This window comes from Chaetura pelagica, unplaced genomic scaffold (assembly GCF_000747805.2).
Source record: "Chaetura pelagica isolate M959 unplaced genomic scaffold, ChaPel_1.0 scaffold244, whole genome shotgun sequence".
NCBI lineage: Eukaryota > Metazoa > Chordata > Aves > Apodiformes > Apodidae > Chaetura > Chaetura pelagica.
Window position 1 is genome coordinate 3,722,657 of NW_009953719.1, and position 20,817 is coordinate 3,743,473.

Sequence of the window (20,817 nt, forward strand, 5' to 3'; positions counted from 1 at the left end):
GAGCCCGCGCCTCTCGGACAAGCCAAGGTGGTGGTGTGGGCAGCGTGGGACGGGAAGAGGGGAAAAAGGGGGAGTTGGGACGGGAGAGGCTTTCAGAGGCCAGGGAAGGATGGATATAGGTGTCCTGATAATGGTTTCTCTCTCTTTTTTTTAATATGGCTAAAAGGGACGTGGTTTGCGCACTTGGGAACAGCTGCACATGAAAAATGATGTGAACAGACGCTCTCCTGTTTGCTCACCTGATAGTGCCTGATAGAGCAGGAGTCAGTCACAGAACGTGCCTGACTTTCCCCCCTCCAAAAAAAAGAAAGATGATACAATCCTTGCATTCAAGAGGCTGAGGCATACTCGCCTCCTTTATGCCAGACGTGCGAAGACCCGTGGATAAAACTGCCACGCTGCCCCTTGGTAGCAGGTGAGCCTTTCACAGGGGCAGCCCTTCACACAGCGGGGCCACACACTCGTGGGTCTGGGATCGGCCTCCCTGCCCACCCCTCTGCAGCACAGTGAGGGTCTTGTGGGCCCAGAGGAGGGCGGCAAAGCTGGAGAGCAGGTCTGAGGAGGACACTCTGAGGGAACTAGGGTTGTGTAGTCTGCAGAAAAGTAGGCTGACACCTCATTGGTCTCTTAACTACCTGACAGGAGGGTGTAGCCAGGTGGGGGTTGGTCCCTTCTCCCAAGTAACAAGCGATAGGACAAGAGGAAATGGCCTCAACTTGTGCCAGGGATACTTTAGACGGGATACTGGAAGAAAATTCTTCACTGAAAAGGTTATTAAAAAACTGCAATGGGCTGCCCAGAGGGAGGTAGGTGGTTGAATAACCACCCCTGGAGGTGTTTAAAAGATGTGTAGATGTGGTGCTTGAGAATATGGTTTAGTACTGGGCTCAGTAGTTAGGCTAATGATTGCACTTGGTGATCTTAAAGGTCCAACCAAAACAATTCTGTGAGTCTAGGAGACATTATTTTCCTCTCTTGTTCCTATCAAAGGGCAAACACAAGTTTCCCTTTTCTTCCTGGTGCCTCTGCATCTCCTTTGCCAAGGATGTCAAACTCATGAGAAGGAGATAAAAAATAATTCCGTGTTTTGCTGTGGCCTGGAGAGTAAATTGAGGACTAAGTGCTTTCTGCCAACCACAGTGAATGACTTGTTATCAGTAGGAGGTTTGTGATAAAGGGGAGGAAATTGTCTTTTAATGATAAATAAAATTTTCATAATTATTTATTTCTGTCATATTAATTTTTAGTAAGTTCCCGTTTGGGTTTCAGAGTGCTACCTTATCAGCTCATTGTTATTTGTGTCCTCATTTTTCTTCTGCTTTTGTTTGCCTGCTTTGTTTCTTTCATAGTGACTTTCTTTACTCATGGTAACTCCCAGCTGCTTGTATTTTTTGCCCAATCCACATGCTAAAACAACCAGCAATTAAGTCACTGAGCTTGGTAGTGAAATGACATTGTAAGTTCTTGCCCCACTTGGGCTTAGGCAATTGCCACTGCAGCCTTAAAGAACAGAAACATCTTTTCCATGCTGAAGACTGGAATTCCAGACCATCAGAGTGCATGCCATGGGTGACAGAGGGGAATCACCATGCGTCCCGTGGTGCAGATGGCAGGTCCCAAGGTGCAGAAGCTGTGCGAGCTCACAGACCAGACAGCAAAATGCTTGTTGGCTGGACATTTTCAAGCACATTCACGACTAGAAGCAGAGGTAAAAAGAAAAGGGAAGTGAGTGGATTACAGAATCACTGAATGGTTGAGGCTGTAAGGGGCTTCTGGATGTCATCTGGTCCAACCCTCCTACCCAAACAGGGCTGCCCAGAGACAGTTGCCCAGGATGATGTCCAGATAGATGGCTTCTGAGTACCTCCAAGGACTCCAGAACTTCTCTGGGCAACTTGCTCTAGTGCTTCGTTGCCTTCACAGTGAAAAAGTGTTTTTCTTTATGTACGAAGGGAACCTCCTGTGTTTCAGTCTGTGCCCATTGACTCTCGTCCTGCTACTTGGTGACCACTGAAAGGAGCCTGGCTCCATCTGCTTTGCTCCCTCCCTTCAGATATTTATATACATTGATAAGATCCCCCCTGAGCCTTCTCTAGCCTTCCCCTTCCCAGTTCTCACATCCTTTCCTCATGGGAGATGCTCCAGCCCCTTCATCTTTGTAGTAGCCTTTCACTGGGCTCTCTCCAGTGGAGACACATCATTCTAAGTGTGTTCTTACCATGGCTGAGTAGAGGGGAAGGACCACCTCCCTCAGTGTGCTGGCAACATTCCTCCTAATGCAGTCCAGGATGCCATTAGCCTTCTTTGCTTTAAGGTTATGTTGTTGGCTTATGTTCAATTTGCTGTCTACCTGGATCCCCAGGTCATTTCATGCCCCCAGCATGTACTGGTGCGTGGAGCTGCTCCTCCCCAGGTGCAGGACTTTGAACTTCCCCTTGCTGAACTTCTTGAGGTTCCTGCTAGCCCATTTCTCCAGCCTGTCAAGGTCCCTCTGGATTGCAGCATGACCCTCTGGTGTATCAGCATCTCCTCCCAGTTCTGTGTCATCTGTAGACTTGCAGAGGGTATGCTCTGCTTCATCATCCAGATCTTTACTGAAGCTGTTGAACAGGACTGGACTCAGTATTGACCCTGGGGGTACACCACTGGTTACTGCCCTCCAACTAGACTTTGTTTCACTGATCACCACTCTGGGTGCAGTTGTTCAGCCAGTTTTCAATCCACCTCACTGTCTGCCCATCCAGCCCACACTTCATCAGCTTCTCTATGAGGATCTGATGGGAGACAGTGTCAAAAGTCTAATTAGACAATGTCCACTGCTCTCCCCTCGTCTACCAAGACAATAGTTTCATCGTAGGAGTTTCTCAAGTTGGTTAGGCATGACTTCCTCTTGATGAGTCCATGCTGATTACTCCTGATGACTTTCTTGTTCTTCATGTGCCTGGAAATGGTGTTCAGGATTAGCTGCTCCATAACTTCCCAGGGATCAAGGTGAGATTGATTGATCTGTAGTTCCTAGGTTCCTTGTTCCTGCCTTCCCTGAAGTTAGGAGTGGCATTTGCTTTCCTCCAGTCCTCCAGCACTTCTTCTAGTCACCATGATCATTCAGTGATGATTGAGAGTGATGCAATGACATCTGTCAGCTTCCTCAGCATTTGTGGGTGCATCCCATCAAGGCCCATGGACTTACATATGTTCAGATTGCTTAAATATTTGCTGACCTGATACTCTTCCACCAAGGGTACATCTTCTTCAGACTTCCACCTTTGTCTCTGGAGCCTGGGATTCCTGAAGAGCTGTTACATCAACACTTACTACAGCATTTATGAATATGAGGGGCTAGACCTCTGGGAGGAGGAGCAGACTGTTGCCTGAGAATCAATTTTATAATTTTGTGTTGCAAATAGGTTGTTCATATTTACACCTGTAAAGTGCAAACTTGACAGGGCCAGAACATGGTTGTATCTGCTGTAGTTAGTTTACTGCACAGGCGTACACAGAATGGTCTACGCAAAGTAGTTGCCTGGGACACAGGGAAACCTGGTGCTCCATTCACTGCCCAGCTGCTTTCTGCCTGCCTGTCTCCAGGCAGGTCATTTATCAAGGAGCAGGGGCTGAGATTTCCAGAGATCCACAACTAGAGCCATATTGCAATGTTACCACAGCACCTTACATAGGTTAATTGACTCTGCTGAGAGACTATTTATTAGCTAGGCCCATTCATTTTAAGATCCAAACCTGTATCTTTGCTCAGTGTTGCCCAGAGCTGTACTAGCTTGTCTGAAAATAATAGCTCAGGGATTTTTAATACAGCACTGCACTGTGGCAGACAAACCTGCTCTTTGTGTTGTCCTGTGTTCCAGTTCCCCACATATGTCATGTAGACAACTTTCTTTAACTGACAGGAATGTTGTGACTCTAATAACTGAACATGAAATTACAAGAAAGAGTGAAATATTACATTGGACATTGACATATTAAGAACAGTTTTCCTTTACAGAACATTATCAGCTGCCTTGTTACTAGAAATATTTGACATTTTTACTTTTCAAGTTCAGAAAATAATATGTGGCAGCTAATATTTAATTATTGTACTTTTTCATGCACCTGTAAGTTTGGGATAGCCCTCTCTGAACATTAAGGATCTTACCCATCAAAGCATAGCTCTGGGGATGTGATTAGTAAAGTAATTAGCTTTTCATAATGCTGTGTACTTTGAAGCTAGGAACTGTGATTCTGACTTGTTCCTAGGTTCTGCTATCTGTTGTATTTCTATTAAGTAAATTCTGTCTTTCCCAAATCCCAGCTTTTCTTTCAATTAGTAAGTATGTACCTCCGTTAGTGGTGGTTGCAAAGCAAGTTCAGAAAATGTAAAGTACTTGATATTGCTACAGAGTTGATGTTACAAGGGAGCTGGAACAAGAGCATTATAAATGTATCATTCATCGTGGTTACCTGACACATCCTATTTTGGACCTTTGCAGTATAAATTTTTTAACTACATGACTCTCTGTGTTGCAGAGGCAAGAAGAGAACTGCAGACCTGTATCTTACCCTAACCTAGTCTACACTAGAATGTTTTGCTGGTAGAGACACCCAAGGGACATGCACAACAAAGAAGTATCTTGCTAGTTAACTAGTGCTGCTGAGTTCATCATACAATGGAGTTTTCCAGAGATGCTCTTTTTCACCTGCCAGACAGAATGTGGGCAGAATTTTAGGACCTAAAGTATTTGTTTGAAATTTCCAGATTTGTTGGAGGCTGGTGAAATGGTGACATGGGCCTGGTGCAGGCAAGTGTGGGAATAGTTTATGCTGGGGCTCATAGAGGGTAGGACACAGCAGGGAATGCACTTGGATCTAGAACTCTTAAAGTGCTAACTCTGAGACTGCCCTGAGTTTCATGGGGTAGTTATAAACAAAGAGAGCAGGATGAGATCATAGTTATTTAATTAATTTCATTTTTAAAGCTGTAAGCAGAACAACAAGAAGAAGCAGCAGTGGGTACAGTCATTGTAATGAAATGATCATATATATGGTTACAATGCACAGAGATAAAATAAATCGAAACCTTTGCCTCTAACTCTCTGCCTCTGAGCACCAGTGTAATTTTTTTTTACACACATGAAAGGAATAATATGAGTTCTTTAGAAACTAAAACAGAAAAAAGTGCTATTGAACGGTATGACAGAAAAAGTTCTATTTGCTTATTTTCACCTGCTAGAGCCAGTTATATTCTCTCCACCAGAGAGCGCAATTGTCACCAGAGGTGATGATAGAGGCATGGAGAGATTGCTGTACTCTAAGCAGCGTTGTGAGCTGCCTCCCTCAAGGACGGCACTCTAGGCATGATGGGTGATTCCAGGTACTTGAATCTTTTTGCCTATGGATTAGTTTAAGCTCAAAGTCAACATTGTGGCCAAATGGTTAAACTTCCCATGTCCAAGACTGAGATGAAGAATCTCCTGACAAGGAGGCACTGAAGAGATTCCTGCCCCTCCTGAATTTTGGGCTCTAGCCCAGGAGGTGTTGACTTCCCAGGGACATGTGCTTCTCTCATGCAGTACAAACACTCATCTGTCGTCGAACACATGATGGAGGGCATTAGGACCAACTGGCTTTAGGAATGCTGGGCATCAGAAAGAAGAAAGCAGTAAAAGAGATCATCAAGTTTTAGACTGAGAGCAAAGGCATTTCAAGCAATGTTGCAGGAAATTATTAGCAAGAGTATGAAATAAAATGTTCTGGTTTGGTTTGGTGGGTTTTTAGGTAGTGGGGGAAGGACCCCAGGAGTGGCTCCTGCAACCCATGGCTAGATGGCAGCTGTCCCTCTGCAACTCATGCAGGAATGTGGTGGGACATTCCCTGAAGGCACCAGGAGGGGTGAACTTGGCCAGTGGACTTGGATGTTGTGGCCAGTGGATTTGCTGCCAGTGGACTCTGATTATGCAGCTGTGGAAGCCCCCGGGCCAGGGGAGGTGGCTGTTCCTGAAGCCCCCGTGACTCTGTGGGAAGCCCAGGCTGGAGCAGCTCCGGACCTGGTGGGAAGGACTCAGGAAGGAGAGGTTCCTGGAGGACTCTCTGCCATGGGAGGGACCCCGTGGGGAAGCAGGGCAGGACTGCAAGGAATCCTTCTTCCTGAGGAGGATGGAGCAGCAGGAACCACCAGCCTGTGAAGTGACTCTAAACCCCATCCCCTGTCCCCCTGTGCCGCTGGGGGGAAGGAGGGAAACTGGGAACAAAGGAATTTGGGCCCGGGAAGAAGGGAGGGGTGGGGTAACATATGCAAACCCTGCTCTGTGTGTGTCTGTGTCCTGTGTGTGATTAGTGTGAAATTATTATTTTTTTCCCCAAGTTGAGTCTGTTTTGCCCAGGACCTTAATCGGTGAAGAACCTTCCTTGGCCTTTTTCTCAACTCATGAGCTTTGTCCTCCTCATCCCAGTGTGTGTGTGGGTAGGAGTTGAGTGAGCAGCCGTGGGGCTGTTCGTTTGTTGTGTTGGGCCCAAACCATGACATAAAATAAGGGGTTTTGAAAAACCTTGGAATACAAAGCTTCCTCTAGAAGATCAGTGAAAACACTCCAACTCAGCTAGATAGCTAAGAAGATCCAAGGACAGGTACTAGTTTTGTGTTGCAGGTCACCCCAGAGCACACCCCCATGCATGCTGCACTAAGCTGAACACGCTTTTGTGTCTGGAGTGCGCAGCTACAGGCTCACTCACAACACAGCTGTGCAAATCCTGCCAGTTCCGTGAAGAAGAATGCAGTGTGTTACAGGACAGGCAAAGAGTAAAAAGCTTTAAACTCCTCAGTCATGAGTTCACATTATGCTCAAGTGTGTTAACTATATAATAGGTGTTAAGTTACAACTAATACTCTTGTGTTTCCTTAGATGACTGTCTGCGCTGCAGAAACCATTGGGGTAAACTGGCATCTTCAGTCCCAACAGGGAGCCAGAGACTGAAGAGTCTCGAGATGCACCTCATCTCTCCACTCCCAGCTGTCAGTTAGGCAGAAACCATACACCTTAGTGAAGGAAATCCTGGAGGAAAAGACAGCTTTTAGACAAAAGTGTATTATAATACCCCTCTGACCTGACAGGGAATTTTCTCCAAACTCAGCAACTGCTGTGTAATGGAACATAACTAAACACACTCACAAGCATTTTTATGTATATATATATATATGTATATATAGAGAGAGGTTTCACCTTTGGTGTAATGCTTTCAAGGGTGGCTCTTCAGGTGGATGTGATGGTGCAGCCTCCTGTTTCTGACTCCTCCTAGTGCCTGTACAGTGTTAAAGGTACATAATAGATTATAGGATCATCTCCATAAAACAAATGTTCTGTGTGGTTCTCCCCCTCTTGACCTTCTAGTAATACTTGCGATAAAACTAGCCAATTTCAAATCTCATTTTTTGGATCTGTGATTTTCCTCCAGACTTGCTCAGAATTAGTTTGGTATTTTTACAGTTTTTCTCATATGCTTAAAAAATGCATTTACTTGCCTTAACATGCCCCAGTCAATTTTTTCCAGAAACAAGTAATCTGAATGCAAGCTAACAAAACTAAGTTTCCTTTTTGTGCTCAGTTGATTGATGACTGAAGAAGAGGAAGCAGCAAAAAGCAGCTGCTCTGTTAATCACAGCCCTAGGCTGCTACTTGGAGAGGAAATCTTTACTTTTCCCCATGGGTGGGAACAGCTGGGTCTGCTCTGACATTAACTGTGTGCCTCACAGAGCAAAAGATGTGCATGAAGCCAAGGTCTAGCTAGCTGTGGAAGGAGTAAGTGGGATGGTGGTCAACAGAGCTGTATTTACTGTTCTATAGATTTTCCTCTGCTTTTAGATTCCCCTCTTCTTAGGAACTACAGGTGCAGATGGTGAGGTGGAGAAACTATGGTTGTATCACCACAGGTACAGTTAGCATACCTGGTGAAGGCTTCAGGACATGCAGTTTTCAAAGCCTGTGCCAAAAGGGATCCAAACTTGCCCCACTGCAATACTGTAGGGAGAGTGTTACTGAACAATATTTTAGGAAGATTTTCTTCCCTTTGTCACTCATAGACTTCATAGCATAGAGGAACAGATGCAGTTTCATGTCAGCCAAAAAGGGTGAGAAGATATCAAACCGTAGGGACTCCTTGCTGTTCATTAGGGAAGGAAGGAAAAAGTGGGAACCAAAGAGCAGTATTCATTACAAAGGACACCTTGAAACAGAGGCTGTTGGGTTTTTCTTTTGGCAGGACCACAGTGTGCTCTCTTCTGTATCTTACATTCTGCTGTTGTCATCATACTCCCTCCCACCTTTTCTTCTGGCTTGTTGCCATTTGTTCCTCCAGACACCTGCCTACAGAGCCTGCAAATCTCAGGATGGTCTCTTCCTTCCAGCAGAAGCATCCCTGGAGACTAATGATCCCAGCAGTTCATGCTGCTTCATCACTGTCTCATTTTTAACACCAGTGCATTTCAATGGAGAGATTACGCTGCTGGATGAGAGCCTGTGCCCTAAAATACCAGCTTAAGCTAATAGCTACAACCAGGGCTCCATGGCATCAGAGAACAGTACCCATCCTAGGTCCTGGATTGACATTAGATATTGTTAAAGGTTGTATTGAAACTGCAGAGGCAATTTAAAGCAAATTATTTGTCAAGAGAAACTGGCTTTGCATTTCCTGAACTCTCAACACATGTAAAATAGAGGGGGAATAAATGTTTCGTAAGTCACTTAATTGCAGCCTACACCTTGAAAATTTCTATTGCCAGAGTATTCCAGGGCTGGAAACAGAACTATTACCTATCTAGGTCCAATAGTAAAAATTATCCTGCTGGTGTTTGTGTATTAAGAGTGATACCTGGAAACAGCCTATGAATGGAAAAGTAAGTAAAAGTTACCAGATTTGTTTGCAGAGTCTTTGAAGCAAACAGCTGGAATTAGAACAAAAAATAACCATGAAAATATCTTGTGGTGTTATGAGTAACTTCTTATAATTTTGGTTTGCTTCTTGACTTTGATGTTAAATATAGGCTGTATGGTCTCCAGAGCAGATGTTTTCCATGAAGCATTTAAGTAAACTAAACTGCTCTGATACAGTAACAGAGAACTGTACATAGATCTTAACTGAATACAGGAAGAGATGGGACAAGTTCCTTAGACTGAAAGAGGGAGCTAAACCTTTGATGATTTAAGACTCTCTGAATGAGCCAGAATGCAGCTCTCTGTCCTGTCTTTTCCAAAGCTCACCTAACTTCTGATGTGCAGGGATACTCCATGGAAGGACAGGCCAGGAGCTCTTTCTCTCTGTTTTCAAAGAGATTTAGGGAGCATCAAAGACCCAAATACTCTTGAGCTTGGAGTGCCCTTTCAAACTTTGATTCTTACCATTTAGCAGGCCTGGTGCTACAGCCCCACCATATGCTGCACCTAACATGTTGCCACACTTACTTTGACAAGACTACATATGCAGGCAGTGACAAAGCACTGGGGTAAAAAGCACATATGACTGTTTCACTGCAAATCCTGTCCTTCTCACTAAGACCATTCTTTGCTACCCAGCCAATGATTTTTTTTTGTTGGAGATTAACTCTTGAGACTTTGTCTCCTCTATTAAATGTGAGTGAAATAGGTCAATGGGTTCAATCAAATGCAAAAAATAAATAATAATAATAAAAAAAATGACAAAGGACAGCAAATGTGAAGTCCAAAAAGTGAAGAAAGATGGCCTAAGAGTTTTCAAATATAGGTCTCATCTACTCTGAAAAGAGGAACCTTGTAAAACCTGTTCCCACAGGTACAGAGATAATTATCTGCATCATTGCAATCCACACACTACATTCCCATGTAAGGGTTTTTGAAGAGGGAAATGCACACAGCAAAACTGCTTTTGATGAGAGCAAAATACTGCATAAAAATAAATAAATACTGCATAAAACACTGCAAAATACCATAGTAATTCCTGACAGTGTATTTACAAACATCTGCTTCAATCCAGTTTTAGATTAAAAAGATACCTAGTTGATGTAACCTTGCTCCCACAAAGTCCCATTTTAATCACTGATTGCACAGGAAGCAGAATTGGGGCTGTGCTCAAGTTTTAAAGAGATTGTCTACAGCAGATCATTTTATTTATTTATTTTTTTCTTTTTCCAGTAAAAGGTTCAGGTGGGCACTTATTAAAACAAACAAAACCCCATTATTTCAGTAAAGGTGAAAACTATCACTTACATCAACAAACAGATTAAAAGATGCTCTTTTATAAACAGAATTCCCTTCCCACAGACAAAATAGAATGTACAATAACATCCCACTTTGCCAAGAGATGCCAGTAGAAGACACAGTAATTCAAAAGAAAGAAAGTGTAAGTTTATTGGATGCCAACATTTCCTAGTCAAGATCTAAGTAAAGAAAACACAAAGTAGAAAAAGTTGTACAAAGCAGCAATGGATTTACATTACATCAAAGAAAAAGTTACCCTAAGCTGTTAATTCTCAGTCCTAAAAAAGTAAAAACCCATCCTTAATTAAAATTCAACACTGGTGTATTGAACTGATATACAATTTCCATAAGGTATACAGGATTATAAAACCAGCTTCTTTTGTCTTACCGCTATAATCCTTTAAAATGACAAGTGATTTTGTGTAACCAATTGGAAAATTCTATAGCAAATACATTGGATAATTCCAATTTCTAGAGACTGTAGGAAACTATTCCCCTGCACCCAAGCTCTAAGAGTGATCCCATTTTCCTGCTTTTTAAAAAGGGACACTGTCAAGAATAAGCCTTAAAATGTGTACTTCATATGTTACAATGCAAAAAATAGTTTGTCCTGGTTTTGTGTTCATATATTAATTAAAGTTGCTGCTGCAGTAGTGGGAAGCTTGTCTCTTTAAAAGGTAATGTGTACCACTGAGAAACTGGAAAAGGAAAAATGGACCAAGTCCTTTATTCTGGAATAGTGAGAGAAAAAGAAACATGAACAATGAGCTCAGCCCACAGAATTCAGATACAATTTTCCAGACATCCTTGCAACAATTGAGGATGCACTTAACAGGCACTTTCATGCCCAAGCAGCTCAAGTGCTGTGACTCAATTAACGTTTTTTTTAATTCTTTGATTTTATTAATATCAAGTATTCTTAATACAGGTAAGTACATTTATTGTATACAACCTTTCTCTTGATAGTGTCCCTTTATGTATAAGTTATAGTACAGTTTTTCACAAGTCATTTTAAATGAACAAGAACCAATGACATTAAAAAATACTACCAGGCTGTGTTCAACAAAAACAAACAAACAAAAAAAGATGTTAACATTGATTCATTAACAGCCTCAAATCCTAAGCTTGCTTTGATTTTTATCTAAATCTGGTAGGAAAATGTAAACAATTTTCTTGAACAGTATAGGCACATGCCAGACTACAGGCTCATGCCATATATTTGCACCCTTGCTATTAGTGCCAAGAAAGTAAGCATAGTCTGTCCTTATCCCATGTGAGGACCTTCTGGTTTTATCACTGGAAGCTTGGAACAAAAACAGAGTACATGTAGCTTCAGACCAAACCCACATGCCCTACTTGGGGGGAAACAAAGTCAGAGCAAAAAATGTACGGGATGTGACTGGGAGGCTTGCCTGAATAGGAAATGCAGGAAGAAGTGTCTTTCAGCAGTATTTTGGTTCACCAATAAGGCTACTTTTCCATTTTGAAATACACAAACTCTAGTGTCACTTACTGCTTCAGCAGGTTATCTGCTCAGTTAACTGTCACAGGGTGTTTCATTCCTCCTTATCAGATAAAAAAAAAAAATCAACAAAAAAAAAACACAAGCAAAACCACAAACAAAACAAAAAACCCCAAACTGATTCACTTTCTTTGTTTTTGTAAAACTACAGATCTTTACCTTAGCTGTATATGCCGTTTTTAGGTAGAGGAAAACTAATTTTAACTTTTGGTTCTAGGACTTAAAAAAAAAAGAATAATGTATTTTTCTGCCATTGCTCACTTTCAATGGTTGATCATGGTCCCAATTTAGCAAAGAACGTAAGCACGTGTTTAAAAAAAATTTAAGACTGATCTGAATGGGACTTAACCATAGGCTTAAGACGCTTTGCCAACACAGTGTTGAAGGGAAAATAAGTCCCCAAAGAAAATACATTTCATGGCTCAACCCTGCTCCTCTTAAATGCAATGGAAGTTTCCACTGTACATCCACTGAAGCAGGATAGTTCTCTGAGATATATCTGACAGATTACAAAATTTTTAAAAAAGGAAAAAAGTAAAGATTCTAATCTATATATTAAAACATCTGCTCATTCCTGTCACAATTTTTAAGAAAAAAAGCAACACACTTTTTTATATTTAACAAGACCCCTACACAGCTGTACACAGCTACAAAATAAGATGAAAACATGTTTTAGTATTAATAAATTTGCCTTTTATTTTGGCTGCAGCCAAACTAGACACTCTTCAAAAGACCTTTATTTATAAACAAGCAACTAACATTTTTTTCCATAATTTAATTTTTAAAACATATATTAAAGTTATATAAGTGGACGCATATTTATTCTGTATCCTCCAAAATAAACACTTATATCAAGGGTTTTTTAAGATACTGTATAAAAGCTAATAGAAAACCAGAATTGCTATATAAACATCTCATATTTAAACTTCAGAGATCCTGAATTCCTCTACCAAACAACAGGAACTGAATTTAAAACAAAACCAACATCACAAAAAACAAAACCACATAACAAACTCAAAATTAATCGCCCCCAACAATTAAAGAAAAACTCAGAAGGAGGCTTTTTAGACAAAAAATATTGTATGGATTTTTTTATAATACATATTATAGTAGGAAAAAGGTCAAAGTTTTGTCAAAGATGTTGTACAAGCTTTTGATTTTAAGTGTGTGGAATTTATCACCATCTCACATAGCAGAATCCCGATTGGAAGTTAGATGACTATGACATAGCTGAACTAGTTGCCACCATATTTTTGAAAGGCTACATATAAAGTCTCAGACTGTTACGTAGAAGAATCATTGGTGAAAACTTAGGAACCATTTTACAAAAACGTTCATATTTTATATGCACAGATTTCTTAGATATATTTAAAGGATACTTAGCAAAGCTTTATGTTTTTCTGATTTTGTTAAACCAGGTTCAGTGCAACGACCATTTCATTTTGAAATTGTTTCTGGTAAGAAAGAAAGAAATTTAGTCTTATTAGGAGGAATAAAGAGGTTAATAACTAGAAATGTCACTGTTAAACATGTACCTTGTTTCAATTGCAATGTCACTGAAGAGTTTATTTTAACAAACTAGCATAATCATACTCAGATACAATTCGACAGAAAGATGACAAAATTACTATTTGATATGTTTAGTAACAATGTTAAGAGTTTAATTAAAAAATAAACAGAAGAGGCTTGAAACTAACATTGCATTTTTTCCGTGGCTCAAAAAAAAGTCAGTGGTCCATTCTGAGCCCATTCTTTTAAACTTAACTTACAGGAAAGAAATAATGTTGGAAAACAATGGTGGCACACTTGGGCTCTCACAGAGAATAACCTATTCCTGTGTGTGCCTAAGAATGCCCACCCTTAGGAGTTACACTTGCAATTTATTTTGCTAAATCTTAGTGTCAGCTTCCAATTCTTTTTGAGTTTGGGATGCTGAAAAATATGTCATGGTTACATATACAATTAAAAGCCTCACTCCTGCTCCCCCTGAAACTGGTGGTCAAACTCCTGTTGCTTTCAGTGAACAGACTGGTCTCTGACTGGGTAGCACGCAATGCAATCCCTGCTCTCCCAACTCCCACGGGGTCAAGTTGGTCAGGATCATAAATACTGTTTGCATCATTTGTGTTCACTTTAATCCATCACCACTCCATTAAGTTTAATTTATACCAGAATAATTTTTCACTGTTAAGTTTACCACCTACTTCGTGGTAAATATTTCTTTTACTTACAGAATCATTTTGGACCCTTACTATAGATTCTGGTAAATATCAATGATCCTACTTACACTAAATGCTCCAGTTGTGATTAGAGGTAAAATAATGGAACTGCATTAAAGATATGCAGCTCATTATTCAACAAATCAGAAAATTGCAACACAGTACCACAAATGACAGAAAGCGGCAGAAAGAAATACTCTATGCATTGTATTTATAATATGCAGTGATTGTAGTGTGATGTTTTCCTCTGCTTGAGCTGGATATGTATGCTTAATACAATTTTCAAATACATACTTCTTCATTTATACAGATATCTATATAAATATTTACACTTTAAGTTTTTGTTAAAACATATCTTTGTACTCATGGCCAAGCTTATTACTGTGTGTAGGAACACAATCTTCTGTCCCTTAATGAGCTCTCTTTTTAATTTTTTTTTTTATTTTTTTTTTTTTTATTTAATAGTTATACATTCCTTTGTAGTTAGAATTACAAACAGTTGTACAAATAGTGGAAACAAAATTATGAAACTTGTCTGACATCCATTCAATCTTAGTTCACGTTATAAACAGTACCATTTGCATTATGATAGCTATTAATACAATGACTTTAGCTACCAAAGTATCTAGTAAATTAGTCTTTGGGACATCATAAAAAGCAAAGTACCCTCTCCCCCAATTTTCTTTAGAAACTTATAGTTAAATGGCTGAAAGCAGGCTTGCTGCTACTTTTTATATAAAATCTTAGTAATAATATTGCTGAGTTTAGATCCTATTTTAATTTGCACAAGTTCCATATATCAACAAAACAATTCTATGTTCCCTTAAAATATCAAACATTCATATCCAATAACATGAGGATTACTCAAACTTGAGGTTTATTTGTTATTGCTAAAGGTTTATAAGACCTATGTCAATACAGCAAGACACTCCATCCATTTCCTCCCGCACTGCACGTACATGGCAATTATTTATATGGAGCTTATGTGTTGGTTTCTTTAATAAAAAAATGAAGTTGGTTACAGTATTTCATTACTATAAACTCACAGTTAGAATCCAAATTGTTGTTGCTCTCTCATTTAATATATAATTTTATATATAATACACATACACACACCAACATCACAGGATGAAGATCCATGCACACAGTCCAGATGTGATTGTATTTCAGTGTTGAAAATAAAAATTATTCTGTTACTATTCGACCCCAGACCACAGACTTTTAAATTACTCTGCTTTCTACTTACTAACCAAGTTGGTTTACCTTAATCTTCAAATCCAAGCATCATCACAAATACCACATTTTTCAACATCATCGTTGTTTTAATCCTCTGAAGTTTCTACATTATATGGCATACATCTGAGATCCTAAATACAGCCTCCACTCCACCAGCTTCTTAAGGTATCTGTTAAAGCTAATTGTGTGTCTGTTCATGGCTCCAAAGACTAAAAGCTGTCTTGAAAGTCCTATGACAGAGTTTACACATGTATTGTCTTTTGAATGTGATTGCTGAGAGTGGTGGAGCATGATAGAAGAGTGTATCCGACTCCTGTGGTACAAATAATTTTTCAGTAGTAGTGGAACTTTCAGACAAGCCTGTTGGACTATCAGGCTCCAAAGGCTGGATTTTGGGGAGGGGCGGGGGTGGAGGTAAGGGTGGTGGTGATGGGGAATTAGCTGGTGGGCATATCTCAGGCTCCTTATTTGTGGACTCCTCTGCAGCCTGTGACATATGAGACTGGAAGTGACTCCACAGCCGGAAATTGGTTCGGAAGGCCTTGTTACACACATGACAAATAAATGGCTTCACGGAGCATAAGAGCTCTTGGTGACGCTCCAGCTGTTTGCGTAGAGTGAATATCTTCCCACACTTTTCACAGGGCCACAGACCAGCATCTTTGTTGGAGACTGCTTCTTTAGGTTCTCTGCTTGGTTCAGTGACCTCATCCTCTATATCATCTGCAGGCTCTTCTTTGATCTGAATTTTAAACTGTTTGGAAACACTTAAGTCTTCAGGTAGGCATGAAGAATCTTCAGAATCAAAATTTATTTGTTCTGATGAATCACTGAATACACCATCTTCCTTTGCAGCAACAAAATTGTTCATTTTATTGGATTCTAACTGAGGAGGCAATCTTGATGAACTAGTTATTTCTCCATTGTGATCCCGAATAGGTAAAGAAAAGTTCTCTGATGGAGCCATTGTGTTTTGATTGTGAACTTCAACTTGATGACGCCAAATACTAAAGGATGATTTAAAGGTACGCATACACTCAAGACAAGTAAGTTTCTTGTATTCACACTTGCTTTCATGCTCATGCTTCAGCTCTGGAGAAGAAAATCTAAGGCTGCAGTAAGGACAGAGAGTAGCATTTCTACACAGTCGCTCATGATTTCCCTGTTCAATAAGTGAAGAGAGCTTAGCATTGCAGAGACTGCAGTGATAAACTTCTTTGTTTTCTACTGGATTTTCAATATGAATATGATCTTTCTGCTTAGGAGCCTTATTTCCTGCAACTGGTTTCTCCCCTGGGTGCATTTTTATGTGCTGTTTAAATTGTGAGAGGAAACGATAAGCTTTCCCACAGTAGGTACAAATGTAGGCTCCTTTGGTTCTTGATCTTAAATTCCTTTTGATGACTTGTTGTGCTTGTGAAGCAGACTGTCCCTGAAAACCCTGCTTGCCACGTCTTAGTTTAACAATCAAAGCTTTTTTGATTTCTCTCTCTCTCACTATGTCAATCAATTTTCTTTGGAATTTTTCATCCAAAACAGCATGCGAACTGGAAGCTGGTGATGGATTCTTCACAATTCCATGTTGTGTCTGGCAGTGTGTCCACACTTTGAAATTTGTGTGGAATCTTTTGTGGCATATATCACAAGCATAGGGCTTCTCTGGATTATGATACATGTTAACATGACGATGAAGGCCTGCTGTTGATCTGAAAATTTTAAGGCAGTGCTTGCATTTAAATTTTTTATTTGGTCTTGCTTCTTCCATCTCGCTGTATTCATCTTTACTGACATCAGAATCAGGAAAATCACCATCAAGGTGTGTAGGACTTGAACCTTCCTCAAAGTTATCTTCTGATCCAGGAGATCCCTGCTCATCTGCCTTTAGTTTCTTAAATGGTAGTCTTCTGTCAGCTTGAAATCTCCTTTTTGCTGGAAGTCTACTTGGTTCATTGTTATCATCCTCAGTTTTAAAAGGGAAGTCTTTATTTGTTGATGTTGAAGCATCACTCACTGGTTTTTATTCGCACCTCTGTGAGAGGGGAAGCCACCTCCCTATCAGTTGACTGAGAGGCACTGAAAGATCTAAGGCGATGCGGGTGTATTACCTGTGGTTTTTCATCTATAACTAACTTCTCTGATGACTCTTTCAAGGATGACTTTTGAGATACAACATTAAATGTCTTCTGGGAATCATTAGTTCCCGGTGAGGAGGATGATGATACCTGTGAAGGTTTTAGGTCAACAGAAGGTGAGTAAATAGGAACCTGGCTGTCCATGGACAGTGACCTTCGAAGGAGACTTTTTACAAGTGGCCCACTTCTGTCAATGCTTTGGTTTGCTGGACCAGATCCACTAGATGGGATTACTAGCCCTAACTTTGAGTAGTATAACAAATTCCTGTCTTCACCTTGACCATTTCCTTTTCCTGCCTCTTGCAACAAAAATGTAGATTCTGATGCACCACGCAGAGACAAGACTGGTGGACGTGGTCTTTTTAATGACATCTCTGCAGTCTTTCCTCTTAAAAGCTGACCACTGCTTCCTGGTTCACTGCTTGCAATGTCTTTCTCTGCTAAAGGCATTTGAGGCAGTACTGTGTTTCTTTTCACTAAACTACCTCTGCTCTGATCTTCCACAGTTCCAGAAGTTTCATGAAGCTTGGTATAGTTCACAGCATTTTCCTTCAGCCACCTCCTTTCAGTCAGTGGTAAGTTGTGAAGATTTTCAGTTGGTTTTGTTATTTGTGGTCTACTTGTAGTCTTGAAAGCAACAGAAGGTGAAGGTCTAGAAGTATGGCTTAAATCATGTTGTGTTTGATTTACACTTTTCCCTTGTGCTTCAGTTCTGTTCTGACAGACAATGACACTTCTTTTCTGAGAACTACTTTCGTCTTCATCTTGATACAGTATTTTCTTAATAGGGCAAGCTGGAAAAGGAGCTTGAGGACTCTTAGAAACAATGTTTGTAAGAAAAGATATTCCAAGACTGTAGCCCAGTTCTTGCACAGCTGCAAGACTGCCTTTCTCAATGAACAAGGATGAAGAATAAATGTAGTTTAACACATTATCAAAAGCATCTGGCTCACAAAAGTCAAGTTGAAACACTGACTGAGACTCATTCTCCTTATTCGTGAACAGAGATTGGAAGTATTCACTGCTGGCAGCCAGAATGTTTTTGTGAGCTCGAAATTTCTGATCTCCTACTATAAGAACAACATCACACAGCTGTCCCTTTAGACGCTCTTCATTCAGTGCGCTTAGAAGTGAAATGGCATGTGCTGGATTGATGTAATGCAAAAGCCCCTCCATGATTCTGATGCTCCTGAAAAAGAACAACAACAAGTTATAGGTTGCCTTATATAAAATGCTATTAGAAATTAACACATCCAATCCCTCTGTACTTCATAAATTGGCTAAGCCACCACCAACAGGGATGAAAAGAACAGCTTGTTTGAAGGAAAGGTATGGGAATTAAAACCACACTGTTAGCTCCAACAGATGCACAGGCACAAGAAGAACAAGCTTGTGCATCCACCTTCACATATACTGTTAATTGCTGATCTTACACCAAGACTATTACACCTAACTAGCTAGGGGGCTGTGTTCTCTTTTTGGAATGTTCCTGTCCACATGAAGAAACAGTTCAATCATTTCATCCTCAATCAGCTTTTTTCTCAGCTTTAGCTTTATGAAGATCTATCTTGAGAACTGCATTGATAAACTCTTAATTCAGCAATCTAAAGCTTAGTTAGGCCAAGCCACCTTTCTGAGGCTAAGCAACCATGACAGAATCCTTCACAAATAATTGGGGTTTTGCTGTTGCTTTTCTTAGGATAATGGACATGGAATTAATACTGGGAAGGGAAAAGGAAGCAGGACTGTCTGTAATCTAGATGAATTATTCATGTTTGTTTATGCTTAATAACTGTTGTTCATATAAACACATGAAAATGTGTCCATGGTCAAGTCCAACACAATCATAAGCTCATCTGTATGTTGCATCTCTTCCTTGATTGCCTGAGGTCTCTTGGGCCCACTGAGAAACAAATAATGCACCCTTATGTTACCAATCCAGGTCCACCTGAACCACTGCAATCTTAGTAGCCTGACCCACCAGTTGGTTGTTTTCATGTCCTTCGGTGGCTCAACTTTTGGGTAAGGTAGCCATCTCCATGACTTACTTTTACAACAAGGTGCCCTACCAAGGCAACAGTATCTTGCCACAATGAGGCAGACCAGATGGGTTTGTCTCCATGCTGCCAACTGCTGTGTTTCCATGGCTCTAACCACTCCCACAGAGTATTTGCCACCATTCATGAGTCAGTATAGAGACTGAGCACTGCTCAATTTTCTTGGTCAGCAATGTCTAATACCAGCTGGATGGCCTTCACTTCTGCAAACTGGCTCAATTCACCTTCTCCTTCAGCAGTTTCTGTGCCTTTTCATATAGGACTCTGCACAGAAGCCTTCCACCTCTGATTTTTTCCTGCAATACAACAGGACTCGTCAGTGAAGAGGGCACATTGCTTCTCATTTTCTGGTGGTTTGTTATATAGCGGGGTCTCTTCAGCACACATCACCGTCTCCTCTGGTGATATTCCAAAACCTTTGCCCTTCAGCCAGCCCATGACCACTTCCAAGATTCCTGGGTGACTGTGGTTTCCTCTTTGAGTCTGTTGTGTGATCTGTGCAACCCACTTACTCCATGTAGCATCAGCTGCATGATGTGTTGAGGGGACCCTCCTTTTGAATATCCAGCCTAGCACCAGCACTCAAGGTGACAAGAGGAGCTCTGCTTCAGAACCAATAAATTCCAAAGTAACTTGAACCCCTTTCACATGCCACCAATCTCTCTTTTTCAGTTGGAATATAACAGGCCTTGGATCCTTTGTATACCTGACTCCAAAACCATAGGGGTCAAACTTGTGTCTCCCCTGCTGCTTTCTGCCAGAGACTCCAGGTAGGGCCATTCTCCCCAGCTGCAGTGTAGAGGACACTTTTTACATCTTGTCCTACCCAGACTGGCCTAAGTGCTACTGCATAAACTATCTCCCATTTAACTTGTTCAAAAGCTTGTCGTTGCTCAGGGCCCCATTTTAAATCATTCTTCTTCCAGATCACTTGACAGAGTGGGCTTACAATCAGACTGTAATTTGGAAAATGCATTCTCTAAAAACCCACAATACCTAAGAACACTTGCGCTTCCTTTTTGCTAGCTGGTGGAGGCAGAGCGTTATTTCGTTGATCACATCCATTGGGATACTATGACACCCCTCTTGCCATTTTATTCCTAAAAACTGGATGCCCTGTGCAGGTCCCTTGGCAAAACTGGCTTTCCAAAGGATTTGGACTATTTTCTTCCCTTCTTCAAAGCCTCTTCTGCCATGTTGCCCCATAGTATGATGTCATCAATGTACTGCAGGTGTTCCATATATTCCTCTTGGAATTGCTGGAACTCCCAGGACAGTTTTTCCACAGCTAAGATGGCTTCCTCCATAGGGAGAAAGAAAGACTTTATTTGTATTGCCAGAGTTGGCCAGTCCATTTATCCACTGATAGTCCCTCTCCATCTTTCCACGTCATTATTGCCAATGAGTTGGCAGAGGACAATGGTAAACTCTGAA

At 40.8% G+C, this 20,817-nt stretch overlaps 1 protein-coding gene across 1 annotated transcript; it reads right to left on the reverse strand.

Annotated features, from left to right (window-relative positions):
• Window positions 1-15,068: 15,068 nt before the first annotated feature.
• On the reverse strand, window positions 15,069-18,502 carry ZBTB21 (zinc finger and BTB domain containing 21). Its single transcript, XM_010000429.1, is given in 2 exon segments — window positions 15,069-17,200; window positions 17,202-18,502. Coding segments are annotated over 2 exon segments (3,129 nt in total). The 3' UTR covers window positions 15,069-15,372.
• Window positions 18,503-20,817: the final 2,315 nt, after the last annotated feature.